Here is a 17,467-nt window from a genome sequence, read left to right as displayed (position 1 = left end):
GTGAGAGGTATTCTGATCCTCCATGACCAGGGAATCTCCCCCCCCCCCCCCCCCCCGCCTCCATGAGTGCAGTCTGCATCTGTTTTCTTACTTTTTGTTAAGGACCTACTGCATGACTCTCTTTTTGGCCAGTTTTACTGTGGTATAGCCTCCAGAAAATCGGTATCTGAGTTACATTTTCTTGCAAAAGGAGAATAAACAGTTTTTTAAATAGAAACCTACTTTTTCAAAGTCATCTAGTGTTATGACAAAAGCTACATAGCTACAGTAGCACACTGTTACATTAAAGGATCCTATTCATTGTCCTGCACTTACATAATGAAATCACTTTTTGCCCCAAATGATGTCACAGGCTTTTCATATGTAAATATATACAAGTTCCTCTACTAAAACATACCTTTTCCTTGGGTAGCACGAAGTAACTGTTCAGTAGCATAATTACATATTAACCTCAGTTAAATCTAACTGTTCTCTGCAGTTTCTGACTTACTCTAAGGGGCAAATCAAAGTCACGCCATCTAAGCTAATGGTATGAAAACTAATTTTAAAACTCGTAGAATTTTTTAGTGTTCAGTTATTGTAACAGTCACTTCCTACATTTCGGAAAAACTGAGCTTGAAAGGCAGATGGAGATATGCTTGCAGCCTTGTTACTTGTTTACTATTTAAATGATCTGGTGGCATGTAGATCTGGTGGCCCCTGTGATGCTTCAGTGTCAGCGGTGTTGATAGTACAGTTTTGAATTGTAACGTGGGTGAGTTGCAGTAGGTCAGCTCACACTACAGCATCATCCTGGATGCTCTGGAGGGCTGTGGGAAGACATTTATCCAGTTGCTGTCATCTTTTGTTTGATTATGTGATGGTCAAAATATAAACTCTTTAAAAATATCTAAAAGTAGCCTTAACCACAAAATGGATACAGCTCTTTGGAAGCCATTACATTAATAGGTAGGAAACTCTGAGTGTGCTGGTGTCTCTTCAGACTTGCATAAACAGATACGATGACTTATTTTTGCCTCTGAATAGCACACAGCATAATACTCATGAATTTATAATTGTCTAGAGTTCACTGTCTTTTAAGCAACATGATGAAGAGCCTGATAAAAATGCTACAGAAAAATCTGATGAAAATAAGGAGGCAATTTCCTCAATTTCATGACCCATATGTGATGTTTTAGAGATGTTTTGATGAGAAGATCTGATGAAATTTATATTTCTCTATGTGATGCTATTTGGGCTTATGTGCATTAGGATTTAAAATGATTCATGTATCTTTCCTCCCTTCCAGATGTACTCCTGAATTATTTTAAGGGTGCCATGATGAAATACTATGAAATGTTGTTGTTCAGAGCAAGAAGCCTTTTTCTTTCCTGTTTTTTAACTACACAAGGTTTATTTCAGGACTCAAAGTTTTTAATCTTGTAAAATAAACCTGCAAAACACTAATAATGTATTCTAGGTTTTATGATAAAATACAGGTTCTGGTTGAAGAAATGTAATAGTGTTAATTACCCTTAAACAAAATAATACATACATATTTTCATTAAATTATTTTAAACTTTAACTGGAAAATCATTGGGAAGCATCACCCAGTGTCTCTTGCTGTGAAGTTTTGCTTTTTCATTGCACACCTATTGTGAAGAAGGTTGCTGGTTTGACTTTTTAAATAAAGCCCAAGCTTTTCATTTGGTTTTAGAGGGTTTTTTCTTTATATAGTATCATAGATTTTAAAGTTTTGTTTTTTTTTTTTTTTTTTCAAATATTCTACCTCATGGTTTTGTGTAACTACAATTATACATATTTAGCAAAACAGAGAGACTGTAAAGGGCTTGCCTGTTGCCTGTAAGAGACAAGTGTCCAGGTACTAAGAAACTCTATCATACCTTTTATTTCAGTTCATTCTTAAAATGCCACTTGCAGATGAGAGTTGGGAGGTACCGGCTCTTGTTTGTTACTTTTGATGACTCTCTCGATTGGGCTAATCATCTGAGTTTAACTCATTCATAGTTTCCTCACAATTTTGTCATTAAAAAAAATGTGATTTTTTTTAGACAGCTGCAAAATTTTCAAAACACTAAAACATCTGCAGCAGGATAGTCAAACGTGTATGTCTTTTAAAGTAATTTGCTGAATTTTGAACTATGTGGGTATCAGGGAAAGGCTGCCTGATATTAACTTTGTTGTAACAGACATTCCTAGGTTCCCTGAAGAGAAAAAAAGAAAAACCAACCAAACAAAACCCTCAGCTTTGCTTTATGGACAATCACAAAGCAGGGCTGTTCCTGGCAGTAGTTTTGAGGTGCTGTTGGGGAACCTGTCTAAAAAGAGGCACCTGAATTTTGAGCTGCAATGCTGACACCACATTTCCTTCTGTTTGTGCTGTTCCCATACTGTGAATATAGCAGATAATATTGTAAATATTTCTGCTTCATAGGTAATGAAAATACTAGAGTTGTATAAAGTCCTTAGTAAATAAGTGGGGTTCTCTGTTATGCATCTGGGGAGAAAAGAAAAGGCTCCATTGTCTCAAAATGGTCTATAGGAACATGTTATTGGGGAAGACCACCTTGGTTGTCAGATTTCTTTACCTGCTTTCATAGGGGTTTGTGGGTATGAAGAGGTGGTTACTATAGAGAAAAATTACAGATACCCTTTTTAAGCTGGGTTTAATACTTCAGAAGGGCTACATGGTGCTTAAAAGTAGGTGTGAGATTAAGGACTATGTTTCTATTGACCTATATGAGTGTATCAGAAGTATCTCAGAGGCATGCCTCCTCATTCTGTTCCTGCTTTTTTCAACAACCATTGGATGAAAATGTAAAAAGCAAAACTAAAATTAAGCATGCTATTTCACAGGTTTTACAATTCCGTGGAGTTTCATGAAGCAAATTACAGTAGGACTAATAGTGCTGGTCTTTATGGAAACATTAAGTTATGAGCTTTGGGTCAGGTGCAGGGAAAATATGGCACTTTGCCTTTGAACACTAGGTTTGGAAGAGGATGTTGCTTTCTGAATGTTACCTCCATTTTCTGCTAACCTGTAAAACGGCTTATGTCCAGAAAGGATGGCTAAACTTGCTGGAACGTAAACATGGTGTCAGAATTTGGGGTATCAATGGTTGCAGCTGTTTGTGGTGCATGCTGCTACGTGTGTTTGTTCTGCAATCACTGGATTCCTGTGTGTTGTGTTTAGCTCCCAGGATATCTCCGCAGCACAATTCAGAATGTTCCTTTTAGGCAAATTAGAGGATCAGTGTAATTTTTACCTTGTACATCACGCTTTTCCATAGGATGTTCATAAACAAGAACATAAATTAAACTTTGAGTATTATAGTTACTATTTGGCTGCAGGTCAAGATAGTTCAGTGCCACAGGTGCCACTAGTTCCTCACTTCAGTGCCTAATCATCATTCTGCAGTTACTGAAACTTCATACATCAGCCATAAGGGCTTTTTGGAGAGCAAGGAGAAAGACAATGTATAGACATTTTTTGACACATTTGCATTCTGCCATGTTTTATAACATCCCTAAACTACCTGCAGTAGCTGTTCTGTCTTTGCCAGGAGGATTTCCAGTGAACATGACTGGTATGGTTTCCTTTGGAAGGCTGGCATGTTGCTTGACTTCATACTTGTTGAAATATTCCCTGTGACTGAAACTAATTGTTTGTTTCTTGACTTTAAGCCCACTGGGTTTTTTTTTTTTTTAAGAAGTTGTCGTGGTTTAGCCCCATCCAGCAACTAAGCACCACGCAGCTGCTCGCTCACATTTAATAATAATATACAAAGCAAGTGATGCCCAATGCAATTGCTCACCGCCCGCCGACCAATACCCAGACAGTGCCCAAGCAGCGATCGCTGCTCCCCGGCCAACCCCCCCAGTTTCTATACTGAGCATGACGTCATATGGTATGGAATAGCCCTTTGGTCAGTTTGGATCAACTCTTCTGGCTGTGCCCCCTCCCAGTTTCTTGTGTACCTGGCAGAGCATGGGAAGCTGAAAAGTCCTTGACTAGCATAAGCAGTACTTAGCAACAACTAAAAACATCAGCGTGTTATCAACATTCTTCTCCTACTAAATCCAAAACACAGCACTATGCCTGCTGCTAGGAAGAAAATTAACTCTCTCCCAGCCGAAACCAGGACAGAATTTTATTGTCTTATTCTTGACACATAAATACTAGTCGTAGAGGAGTTGCAAATGGAACAATGTTTCCTTCAAAACTACTGTTCCTAATCAGGAAAAAAGTTGCTTTGGTGAAGGTGTGTATCTACAATAAGACCTGCAAGCTATTAGTTTAATTTCATATCCTGGGGCACTGTTCACAGTGATCACCTTAGTCAGTAAAGTTCTGATTCAGGGGTTTTTATTAGCATGAGTAATCTTGTTAAATCTAAATGACTTGAAGCACGTGTGAGTGCTGGAGAATACTGAAATCAAGGTATGAATGTGTCAGGATGATATTCAAAGTGGATTGCTGGGCTGAATACTAGGCAAAGAAAAATTCTTGCAGTTCTTTTTAGAAGTTGTAGGTAGTGAAGAGCTATGATTGCATCCAAATATTATGCAAATATTAAGAAAAATGATGTGTGCAATTGACTTGAATGTTTTGCGAAGTTATTACTTTGAAAAGCAGAGCAAAAAAGGTAGTGTTTGAGGAACTAGCATATGAGTCTCAGCTGCTGATTATATGACTAGGCACCTTTCATGCTTATGTTCTGGTTATGTTGTCCAGGTTTCCTAGCAGACTGCATCCTGATTCCTTAACCTGGTCCCCCCGCCACGCACCCTCACAGAGAGCTATCCTGACATCTGCAGAGCATTTTCAAATGCTCAAAAATACTTTTCTTTGCTACTGAAGGTCACTGGGTACCTTCCATTTGTTACGTACAAATTACGTCATTTTGCTGCTTAGAAATTTGCAGAAAGGGCATGAGAGGACTTGATGCTTGTGTAGACCAAAGTGAAATCTTTCCTGAGTATCTTGGAATCAGTGATTAATTTAAGCAAGCAAAGGCTGTGGTACAGTTGTTTTTTGTATACACTGTCAGCAAACTTGTAAGTAGCTTGAATTTATATACCAGATATGTGTATCTGACTGTTTTAAGCATTAAAATAAACTAAGTGCTAATATACTAGGAAAAACCACGTATGTTTCTGTGCTGGTTTTGGCTGGGGTAGAGTTAGTTTTCTTCCTAGTAGCTAGCATGGGGCTATGGTTTGGATTTGTGCTGGAACAGCGTTGATAATACAGAGATGTTTTCCTTACTGCTGAGCAGTGCTTACGCAGAGCCAAGGCCTTTTCTGCTCCTCACCCCACCCCACCAGCGAGCGGGCTGGGGGTGCACAAGAAGCTGGGAGGGGACACAGGTGGGACAGCTGACCCCAACTGGCCAAAGGGATATTCCATACCACACGATGTCATGCTCGGCCTATAAAGCTGAGGGAAGAAAGAAGGGGGAACATTTGGAGTGATGGTGTTTGTCTTCCCAAGTAACTGTTATGTGTGATGGAGCCCTGCTTTCCTGGAGATGGCTGAACACCTGCCTGCTGATGGGAAGTAGCGAATGAATTCTTGTTTTGCTTTGCTTGTGTGCGCAGCTTTTGCTTTACCAATTAAACTGTCTTTATCTCAGCCCACGAGTTTTCTTGCTTTTACTCTTCTGATTCTCTCCCCCATACCACTAGGAGGGAGTGAGCAAGCAGCTGCGTGGGGCTTAGTTGCTGGCTGGCATTAAACCATGACAGTTGCTTTCAGTAACCTAATATTAGCTGGAAAAGTAATTCTTAACAATCGAAGAAATGGCACTACAAAGGATAAAATATGGAGGTTTAAGAGTCTTTCTCAAAAAGCCAAAGTACCTGCTTCTGTGCAGTAATAGACTGTTCATCCCAGATCATGGTCTGCATGTGAGGGAATTAGCTGTAAAAGCACTGGATGAAGTGTTTGTGTATGGCTTTGCTAGCTAGCCATATGTAGCAATTAAAGAGAAGGAAAAAAACCTCCTACTTCTTAAAAACAAACAAAACCCCCCCCCAAAACCAAAATCGGGCAAACAAAACAGTGTGAGTTTATTTGTGAGGACTACAGTGGAACCTGAGCATATGCCTACTTTGAGCTCAAAAGGTTTCTTATTCGGGACAGTTTTTATCGGCTGAATTTATCTGAGCATTTCCTTCTTAATATTGTCTTCCAGATTTTTGGAGATTTTGCAGAGACTGAAATGAAGAAAGGGGACGCTGTGTGTTTGTCATTCTTGGAAAAAGAATTCTGGTGTAAAATTATTCCCCCAAAAATACTCATCTAAAAATGAATGCATGAGCCATGTCATGTTGCTCCTCCTATGAGTGGAATCTGCTGCTGTTCCACCCTGTTTCCTGTAGTTTGTTTTTCTGCTTGAAGTGGAAAACTTTGCCCTTGTTTTGGGAAGTACCGTGGTGTAGTTAGGAACTAAAATTAATTTTATATGTTTCTCTACACATTTGAAAGGGGCCTATAGTATTGTGAGACGCATCTCAAACTGTTTTACAAACCACACACTTGCAGGTTATTGGACTTTTGAAATTGAGATGCTTCTAGGGTGTGAAAACTGTGCTGCATGTATTGAATGTGCTGTGAGCTAAGGATGCTGGTTGTTTAGTGAACTTGACAAAGAAGTAAATATCTTCTGATATCATGCTCTGTGAAGATGTCTCATTAGCAGTTAGAGTTTGAGTGCATGAGTATAACTATCTTCTTGTACATGGACATAGTTTTAGATCCATGGAATATTTGGACCTGTGGGTAGTTTAGCTCCTCATGAAGGCAGTCTCAGTTATGTTTTATTGCTTCATTTATATTCAGGTCAAGGACTCTTCCATTGTTACTAATATAGCACCTGGAGGTCAATTGGTGCCAAGAGAATTTTTGTGCAAACGTATGTAGCAAAAGCAGTAATGCATACTTTTTAAATGTGAGGGTTGCCTATGATTGAGGAAATTTTGCTTTTCTTTAAACTGTTGAAAGAAAACCTTGTTTGCTATTGTAGTGAGACTTGTTACGGCATTATCCAGAGTCCAGTCTACGAGTAGCCTGCAGGAAGCGCCACTGGTTGATCATTCCTCGTTCACAGACAGTAGCATGCTGCTATCTGCCTCCTGGCCTGACTGTTCCCATACTCTCTCCCATCATTTTCTGGTGAAACTCTATGACGAGACCTGCTGTCATCTTGCCCCAGCCACTAAAAGCACCAGGTTATTGTGCCATTTAGTGTAAGTGAGGAGTAGAGAATCCTTGAAACACTATGATAAGATGGCAGTGGGCCAGAACTCCAGCAGTAACTATCCACTCCACCAAGAGGGGTTCACTTTGGCTGGACTGCATTCCTGAGTTTCTGTGTCTGAAGGGTTGGAGAAGAGGGGAATAGTACAGCAAACTGCTCTAAGCAGAATTGCTTCATTGGTTTAAGAAAATAATCGTCTTGCACTCGTAGTTTTCAGTGCAGTTCTTCAGCATTTCACTCTCTTTTTTGGGCTCTTCTGTGCTGGGCAGGCCGCAGGTTGCCTGGCATATTTTCCACAAAGACCAGAATTTTAATATTATAATATGATATTACCGAGGCACGAAGACATTGCCATATAGATGTGTCCAACCTAACACTGGTTTCCCAATTGTAGCTGGAGTAGTTGTAGGTCTTTAAAAAACAGCTTTCTTTCTGGTTTTCATAATATGTTCTGTAATCTTCATTAGAGAATTTTTTTGTAAAGAATCTTTTAAATATTTTTCTTAGTATCATTTCTGATGCTGAATTTACTCTCAAGAATTCATCCTATCTTTCTACCCCGTTATAGTATTTCACAAATGGGGCACAAGCAGTTTTTCTTTCAAGGCAGGGATTTTTTGCTAATAACTGTTGATTGAGAGTTTTAATTTCTAGGTAGGCAGTTTGAGGTATCTCCAAATGGCCTTATCTGAACAAACTGCTGATCTCACGAACTCCGAAAATCTTCAGTCACTTGTCACTTCTGTAAGTCGCCGCCAGTGTGATTAATGCTGTTCTCATTTGAGGTGTTCAGAACATGCAGAATCTCAAATGCTGCTTTAGGTGTGCTTTTTGAAGAATGAAGAGTAAAAATTAGGCTTCTAGTAGAAATTGTTTCTTGATGTGTTAATTCAGTAGTTTGGTAACTGAAAGAACTTGCTTAAATTGACCATACCTTGAACTTGAGTTTTTCTACTGATGGCATTCAACCCCCATAATGCTCTGCCATTGTTTAAATCCATCTTTATGTCAGTCTTCCTGTGTCTAGAAAGGAGTTGTAATATTAAGAATTTGTGACCATGCCAGCTTACCTCAAAGTGGTGTGATTTGCATCTGTCTGTCTTATGCTGTCCCATGCCTGAATTGCGTATCTAGCACTGTAAAGTGGTCATACAAAGGATTCTCAATGTTTGTACCAAGAGGCGGCGCAGGCTCCATGGGATCGTATGGAGCGGTGGTGATGGTGTTCCAGTTGACAGAACTGAAGTTACTCTTGATACGCTTTCCATCCTGAGGTGTTCTGATAATCATTACTGGAAAATAATAGTCCTGCTGAAAAGATTTACTTATTGTATGGCCTCACTATATATGTCTGTCCCAGTTGGAGAATGACATTATTACTTAGGGCTTAACTTTAAGTATTGACGTTTAGTTTCCCATTTAAAATACTAATTTATCCTTGAATATTAGAGCTGCACAGATTTTGTTTATGGCAGAAAAGTTCATTTGACTAGAGATGGATAAATTGTTTTCTTCCTCAGTTTGTTTTTATTGTTCTAAAGCCAAATGGACTTTTCACTTGGCTGAAGAATGCCAGACCTGAAATACCACATTCTTTGCCCCTGTCTGCAGGCATGTAGTAAATATAGCACCTTTGGGTGAGGCCAATCAGCTGAGAATGAATAATCATTTCATTCATCTCGTTTTTGTCATTAGTTTGTTCTTGGGATTTTTTTTTTTTTTCTCCTTTTTAAACTAAACATTGTAGATCCTTTTTCTGGAGCTCTTCAGATAGCTTTTTAACAGCTCAATAGTATTGCCCTGTCTTGAGAGCAGTAGACAAAAATATCATTTCTGGGTAATGTTAGCTACTAGCAGGAAGACTTCTGCTCATATTTTTTTTTTTTCCTAATAAATGAGAAGATGAATTAGCTTGTTTGTCATTAATTCAGGTGCATATTAATTCAGGCTTTGGCAATATAACTGTTGCAGTATGCTTTACTTGTTGAAGCATTTCTGTGGAAGTAGCTACGTGATAGGCTATGAGGGCAAGGTAGTTTCGAGCTCTGTGTTTGACTCCACTGAGAGGATGGCTGTGGTCTTTGGGGGTGTTGCTGCACCGGTAGGGATGAGTGACTGCAGGCAGTTGCATCCTTAACTGTGAGCAATCTAGGCCTGATTTCAGCTGATGGTTCTAACTGGCTGCCCTGCTTTTTCGTCTTTTCATTGTTCATTCTCTCCCCAGTGGAATCCAACAATGTTTGACTTACTAATGCCTAGGACTTTCTTTGAAGCCTTGTATGTCATCAGGTACAACATACTGAGCTAAGTAATAGACTCAGCTTTGTGAGCTTTGTCCTTTTTATAGACCATCTACAAAGTGTAGTCTGAGAGCAAACTTCCATGCTGCTTCTATGCCCCAGCAAGCTTAAGAGTCTTTATAAAAGTTGAAGAACTTGGCATTTAACCTCTTTTCCTGGTTTCCTATCTTATAATGATATATAGCAAACCCAAGGGCTATAGAACACAGGAAGTGCATATCTTCACCTAAAGAGAGACCATTAGCATTTACAGCCAGTACTCCTTTTAACTGTGCTTTCAAATGATGCCTTGATAGTTGGTGGTCTTTTTTAGATGTATTTTTGTGTGTTAGAGTAAGGTATACAACTTAAAATATTTGTTCTAAATACTGATATTTGTTTTCCTTTGCAGAATAAGAGAGTGCGTAGAGTCTGGGGGGACGAGAGCACAGGACGATGCTGCTGAAACGAATCTGAGCCACAGAGCATGCTTTGTGCCACAGTTACCCAGGTACGCTCCAGCAGAGTACTTTGTGCCCCTCTAATGAACCAGCAATTTGTTGTGCTTGTTGCTCCATTACTTATCATCCTGAGCCAAGGAGACTGTCTCAGCCCCAGACCAAAATTATGCTCTGCTTTCAGCATTCCATCTGGATGGCACTTGCAGTCTGAAACCTTCTAAAGCCTTTTATGTGTGTTTTAATTTTAATTTTATCCAACTGCTAAATTTCAGCTGGTCTCTCTTTAAGTGTTACACTGGTTTATATCATGAGGTAGGCTGAACATTGTAGTCGGTGTTTCCAGAGGTCTTTTTCTTTGATGCGCAGAGAAGATGTGGTCTCAATAAGTAAGGTCTGAACTACATATCTGGAAGTAGTTTTGAGACTTGCTCCAGGCTGTTGTTTGAAACTACTCCAGTTGACTCACCTGCAGATAATCTGCTGGGTTTCAGAAGTCAAAAGCAGTGGGGTAGAGGCATCCATCATTGCTTTGCACACCGGTATCTAATGAACCAATGCAGATTTTTCAGGATGTTTTGACAGGAAATGTGAAACTTTCTGATGTTTCTTTTTTTTTTTTTCCTCCCCATAAATAAGATTTTTGGGATGAATATTTCAAATCTTCAGTGCAGCTCAGTTCCGTGCTGTCTAATTATATGCTTATGCTAAAGACAGACGGTAAGGCAGTAAAAATGTGCCTTACATGATGGAGTCCAGGATTTTTCAAAAGCAATTCTGTGACCTGGGAGCCGTCACAATCCAGTAGCACTAGCTGTCTTATAGCACTGAATAAATAAATAAATAAAAATCATATGATTGTGAAGTGTTTCTGTGGAATAGAAGCTAACTTTTCTACTAGCACCAGCTGGCAAGTGGGAGTAGAGCAACAAAGCAAACAAACAGCAGAGAAAAGCAGGAGGAACAATGGTGGTAGTCTAAAAACTGACACATTAGGAGACGGGCATGAAGAATAACAAACTCGTATCACAGGATGTTTTGCATAGCAACAGGACTCTTGTCTTCAAGTGGACTTTAGTGTAACTGCAGCACTTGCTTCCTGTATGAGATAAAGAGCTGTTGTACTCTGAATGCATTTTAATCTCTATATCTAAATTGGACTAATAATTAAAAAGAATTAGCCAAAGGAAACAATAGTGAAGTTTATTGCTCCTGAAAGCATTTCCTCTTATTTTTCTGTCAGAGAGGTGAGAACAGAAACATGCGTAAAGGAAACAGATTAAAGATGAACTTTTTCACCAGGTGCTGAATGCTGTCTACAAACTACTTTGTCGATGAAGGAAGAAATTGATTGGGAATTGAAAGCGCGAACTAGTTTGTAATACTGTTCAACATGCGCAAAGGGGTGCCAAAGGACCCAGAAATAGCTGACCTGTTCTACAAAGATGATCCTGAAGAAATATTTGTGGGTTTACATGAAATTGGACATGGAAGTTTTGGAGCAGTTTACTTTGTAAGTTCAGTTCTTTACTTCCTTTTTGGAAAAATGGAACAATTTTAAGTGACATTTTAGAGACTTTTCAGCATTTGTAAAAGTGAGTGTTCCTTGAGCCCATAGTGCTTTGTGTGTATTAGCTTTCTCATAACACATCTCAAAAAGAAGTGTTTCCAGAGCACTCCTGAGCTCTTTGTTACAGCTGTATTTATAGTAGCGGTTGACGATAGTCTTAATAGTGCATCCAACCATTCAGGTTAAGTATATGGTATCTTGTACTGTCTGCTGCAAGTTGAATTTAAACAGTTGGAAATTAATTTGCCAAACTGGAATTCCAAGATAGTCTACTTGGCGCTCATATGCTTGTACATCATTGTAATTTAATAGATTGAGTGAATTAATGATTCAAAATGCATTTGGAGTTGAAAGCTACTTTGTTAATGAATTGGTATTGTGGCTGCATGGGTAAAGATGCCGTGGAAGCCACGTCAAATTGCATCCAGGCTTTTGAGTGATTTTTCTGCTGCTCTGATAATTTAGGAGTTAAAGATATCTTTGAAACATCATTTTGTTTTGCCTCTCTCCTTGTCCCCAAGTTCATCTTATACTGTCTTCAATAGCAAATGCTTTCATGGCAAAAACAAAGAGAAAGTCCTAAGAGGAATGGGAATTCAAGCGGGAAGGATGTATTACGTTAATTGATAGAGTCAAGAGAATTTAATCTGGAAAGCGAGAAGCATAGTGCTTTTACAATTAGTATCAAACAAAGCCAAATCCAAAATACTGGGATCGGAAATAATTATAATTGAGTCACTATCAGTGAAACTAAAATAGAATTTACTATGAAAGAAATAACTCAAAGACAAATTTGAGCTACTTGGTAGCATGGCCTGCCACTCCAGAAGATCAGGTTCACTGTAATTGACATTTCTGAATATCAGACATTAAAGTATTTAGATAAGTACCCCTACACCTGTAACTCCAGAACCTGGCAGTAGATAGCATGAATTATTTGCAAGCACTGCAATTCACTGTTTATAGTTGTGTACAGTGATGGAGGTGTTGGTGGAACTGTTGTAGGAACAGGAGAGGAGCCTGATTTTTTGTCAGATAAGCAGTGCATGTATGTTTTGAGGGATAACAATGTAATTCCTCAATATATAATACAGTAGTAGTGATACAGAGGAGTTTCTGCCATGGGGACGGTCAACAGTGGGACAGGCACTTTCAGATGTTGGGGTAAGTGATGGGTCAGTGAAAGTATAATGTTAACTGTACTACATGTGTAAGAGGATGAGGCTGTAAAACTTACAATACATGTTGATCCACTCCATAAAGAAGAGCAAGCTTTTTTTTTTTTTTTTAGATGGGAGTAGGGAGGTCCTACTCCGTGTATTTCAAAACCAAAGGCAAAGGATGCATGGTATGTTTTAGATGAAGTTGTGAAGGTGCCACCTTTATCATTCAGCTCCGGTATACAGAAGTTCCTACTTCCAGGGGAAGAGGGTGAGGAGTATTAGAGATCTAATCTACCAAGCAGGCTTACAACTGGGATTTCATTATGGATAGGTAAAAGACTTGCGATTCCCCGATGCTTCTCTTCCTCCTTTCCCTGGATGCTTTATTTAACTGATCTGCTCTTTACAAACATTGGAGAGTTTAGCCAGACTGCAGCTTCTTGTGGTATCCTAGCAGCAGCTGCATCCTCCAAGCTTGGTGGTGATTGCAGTCATGCCTGTAGTAATGTTACTGTAGTAACATAGTAACTAGATGCATCACCACTTTTCTTGATACATCTGCACTTCTCTGCCACTGTTTGAAACTTAATCTTTCCTTCCTGTTGCATGAAGCACTTGGCCTCCAGTAAATTGTTCTTCAGAGTCTTTGCCTTGTCCTGTGTACATAAGTCACAAGCAGGAACTCGCCCATTTCCAGTTTTTGCACATAATAGTCCCGGATCCATCCAATTGCCTAAGGCCTCTAGCTATACCCTGCTTTGTATGGGTCATGCTAGAGCTTTTCCCTACCATGCAGGGGATGCTGTGCATCTTTATTTTGTTTTTCTTCCTTTTTAAAAGCTTTTGTAGCCTGTCTTACATCTTTATTCTTGTGCATCTTGGAGTAAGGCAGGGGCTGAGAATAAGTTCTCGGATCATCATGGCAAGATTCCAGGGATCCTGACGTGCTTGGTATCAAAAAGAATAGGCCAAAAAACCTTTGAAGGACAGGGCTTTCTAAGTATTCCAAAAGGATGGGGAAGAGACTTCAGATACTTCAGACAAAAAGGGGCAGGGTATAGATTGTTATGCCGATGCTGCATTTCTTTGACTTTATTTAAATTGGTACTGACTCTACTACAAACAGCAAATACATTGATCTGCATCTTGTCACTGTTGTTATAGTGAATTAATAAGATTATTCTTTTAATAATTTATGATTATGAACTTCAATTTAAGCCACATTTTTGCAGGCTGTTTTGTTTTCCAGTATATTATTGCCAAAGTTTGGCAAGATGATTTGAAATGTTTTTTCTTGCTTGAAAGAAATGATACTTCGTATATCACAAGGCTAAGAAAAAATACATCACTTCTCACAAGGTTCTAAAGTTGATGCTAACTTGACTTGAAATCAGCTAAGCTGATATCACACTTAACTTCAGGAGAATAGTTTTCATCAAAAACAACCTACACTGGAAAAGTGATAAAGCAGATGAGGGCAGTGTAAAGGAGGTTTTGCAAGCAAAATGTGCTTGTTTTCTGCCAAGTTTTTCACTAGAAATCTACAAGTATGGCCAAAACCACTTCAGCAAGTGGCTATTTGTTAAGCATGCTTGTACAGCCCTTTAAGTTATTTCAGCCAGGAGGATCCCAAATGCTTGGTACAGCAAGAACTTCACCCACAACTGTGAAAACATGGCAGTGCACCATTCAGCAAAAAATTACAGCTGAAGTGAGAACTACCATGTTTACAAGAAGATACTTGGAATTAATGTAACAGGCAGAAATACTTGGAAATTTGTTTAGAACACCAGCATTAACTCATCTATTTGAGTAAAATACTCTTGATCTTTTATGTCCTGGATCAGAATGATGAGTGGTTAGGAAGGGTTTTGCCTTGTCCGGAAGTTATTTGGTTTTAGCTTTCTCTAACTCATTGGAGGAGGAGGTGGATTGCTGTGAAGAGTCTAAGTGTGTCAACTCCCTTTAGTAATTCCTGTCCTCTGTTGGTTCACCCAACACCATTTTTCTTTGAAGTCACCGTATGCACTGAAATGTCTTCCATTAATACATTACTTGAAAGCATAGAATTCATCCTCTCAAGCAGCTGAAAGAAGGATTTACCACATTTAGCTTGTATTGTATTCTAAGCTTTTAACTGTCATTAATTTTTTTGTCCCAAAAATGGTAAAGGGTTTGAGGTACTGGGATTTCAACAAGTCTTTTAACACTAAAACCTTCAAGTTTTCTGTCCTTGACATGCAGAAATGAGGGCAGTGCCAATCCAGGCAAGTAGAGCTCATTCTAAAACTGAGTTTTCAGCCTCTGGTCACCATCCCCGTGTCATATAGGCTGCAGAAAAGTAGAATTTTGCTGACTGAGTAATATTCATTGTACAGCTGAGATCTGGTGCTGTGAAAGGAAGGTTCCTTTTTTTTAATTGAGATAAATTCCAGAATGAAGCTTCTTCTTGAAACTGGAAATTGAAATAGCTGTTTGAGAATATCAATGTTGTATGAGGTTTTTTGGATGAAATTGTAGAGATTTTAATACACCTCTTATTTGTTTCTTTGGAAAACATTTTTCCAAAGGTTTATCTAAAACTGTTTTTACTGCAATTCCAATAAAACTGTATTTTGCATGTTTTAAGTAGGTGCAGTATTGGGCCTTGGTTTGCAATCAGTAGAGAGGTAGCAAGTGCAGTAAGGGCCAAGGGCGGAACAGTGGATATGGACAGATAGATAAAGTCAGGAAAAAGTATCATAATAGTTGTCTGGTAAACCTTATCACAAGGAAAATGTCTGTGAAGTGTAGGAGCTTGCCAGGTTGCGATACAGGAGAAAAAAGCCTGCATTTGCCAAAGGCACAGCTTGCTCCATGGGGAGGAAAAAAAAAAAAAGAAACTGTTTTCAATCTATTTCTTTCTCCCTACTCCAGGCTACAAATTCCCACACTAACGAGGTGGTGGCAGTCAAGAAAATGTCCTATAGTGGAAAGCAAACGAATGAGGTAAGATGAATAAGACCAATTCTGCATGCAGAAGCTGTTGCAACCATAATGTAAATCTGAACAGTGAAATTAGCTGCGTATTTCATTTGACACTAGCAGACCAGCTTTTTAATGCTGTAGTTGTTGCTCACTTCCATAGGAGACACGGAGGTTTGTGGAGGGAAAAATGAGTTTATGCAAATTTTGACAAATATTTCAGTTTAAGGAAGTGAATGGGAATTCAGAATACTTGTCGGGTGGTTATTTCAGTAATAAGTGCATTAAGAGCACCCCGGCTGCTGGAGCCATAACCACAACTCTTTGAGGTGTCAACTGAAATATATGGCTGACTTGAAACACTTTTCAGGATCTATAATCTAAAATTACAAAGACCTTCTATTCAGAATATCAGCCTCACTTCAATTGTTGCTTGTTAGTTGCTCCTCCTTACTTCTTTGTGTTGTAGTGTTTTGTACTTGAATTGACTCTGTTCGTTTGAATTGGTGGGTTGATATGCAGTAAAGAATGTGTGTGTGAGGAGCAAACAGGGGTGTGTTAAGCTCATTTTTCCTTGCTTACCTGTTGGTCTCCCACATGTGCTCAGGTCTTCCAAGTGTCAGTTGCCTTGTGCTGCATTACAGAAGGAAGCGAACAGCTACTGCTACCATCTGTAGCACATACTGTAGGTGGTGGTGTCTGTTTTGGGGCAGGTGGGTTTGTTACTAAGTTTGAGACCAGTGGACAGTTCAATAAGCAAAACAGCAGCAATGCTTTAAGTAAAATATATTGCAGATAAAATGAGGAAAAAAAATTGCAATCCTCAAGCTACTTAAATATGTCTTGGGGGGCCGTCTGTCGCAAATGGGTGGTTTAGAACACTTAAGGAATCACCAGCAAAGGTATTAATAAAAGTGGGTTTAATATGATGTTGTAAAAGTGTGACTTAACAAAGTTCAATGGCAAGGTTCACTCTAATTACTGCATGGAAGAATCATACAAGCGAGAACTGAGTTATACTCGAGTTGGAATGATTTACAGAAAGACTGGGGATGCAAAGAAGAAGGAGAACCCTCCTGTTGAGTCATGAGGTTCAGAGTAGACCCCCTTGCTTTCTAAACTCCTGATGGAGCTTAGGTGCAGCCAGGTCCAATCTTAGTCTCAGACTTGGACAACGGTTTATGTCTAAGGAATCGTACATACAAAGTTTATGTAACGTTTCATTAGCATCAATTCAGCATGCAATCAAAGTTACCAAGACAAAATCAAAGTTACCATACTACAAGGTTATGCGTGATATTGGTCACTTACCAAAGATCTGTCATTGGTAAAAGGTCTCTCTGCCTCAAGGACCAACCTTGAGAGGTGTCCCAGCTCAAGGGGAGATCACCGCCATGCAGTCACGTGCCTAGCAGGGAGAGCTCAAAGAAGGCTTACTTAGCCTGTCATATTTATAGGATAAAGTGGTTGGCTTGTAGTCAAATTACCTTTTTCCATCACACGTGTGCAGGAGACTACTTGTACCCACAACTTTCTTTGCTCCTTGATAAATGAGTCTTGGAAAAGCCACACGCTATTCATGTGTTATTCGCGTGATCGGTGTTCCAAGCTCGTATGCATCAATGCTCACCGTGTCACTCTGCTCCTTTGTGGGTTTTCAGAGAACAATTTGAAACTAGAGGAGTTCATGGCCCAGCTATGGCTCAGGCTTTTACCTCTTCTGGAGCCTATGCCAAACCACCACCAGTCTGGTCAAGGGATCGAGCGCATC

The 17,467-nt window shown here is 39.3% G+C and overlaps 1 protein-coding gene across 2 annotated transcripts in view; it reads left to right on the top strand.

Annotated features, from left to right (window-relative positions):
• TAOK3 (TAO kinase 3) overlaps nt 1-17,467 on the top strand; it is a 101,915-nt gene that overhangs the window by 33,270 nt on the left and 51,178 nt on the right. For both annotated transcript variants that reach the window (XM_075718766.1, XM_075718765.1), the window contains exons 2-4: nt 9,954-10,052; nt 11,302-11,512; nt 15,649-15,720. In XM_075718766.1, the coding sequence (XP_075574881.1) occupies nt 11,393-11,512; nt 15,649-15,720 (192 nt within the window). In that variant the 5' untranslated portion in view covers nt 9,954-10,052; nt 11,302-11,392. The remainder of the gene's footprint in view (nt 1-9,953; nt 10,053-11,301; nt 11,513-15,648; nt 15,721-17,467) is intronic.

This window comes from Pelecanus crispus, chromosome 11, assembly GCF_030463565.1.
Source record: "Pelecanus crispus isolate bPelCri1 chromosome 11, bPelCri1.pri, whole genome shotgun sequence".
In the NCBI taxonomy this organism is placed as follows: domain Eukaryota; kingdom Metazoa; phylum Chordata; class Aves; order Pelecaniformes; family Pelecanidae; genus Pelecanus; species Pelecanus crispus.
The sequence above is the reverse complement of the archived record's forward strand: the minus strand, read 5'-3'. Positions and strand labels throughout refer to the sequence as shown.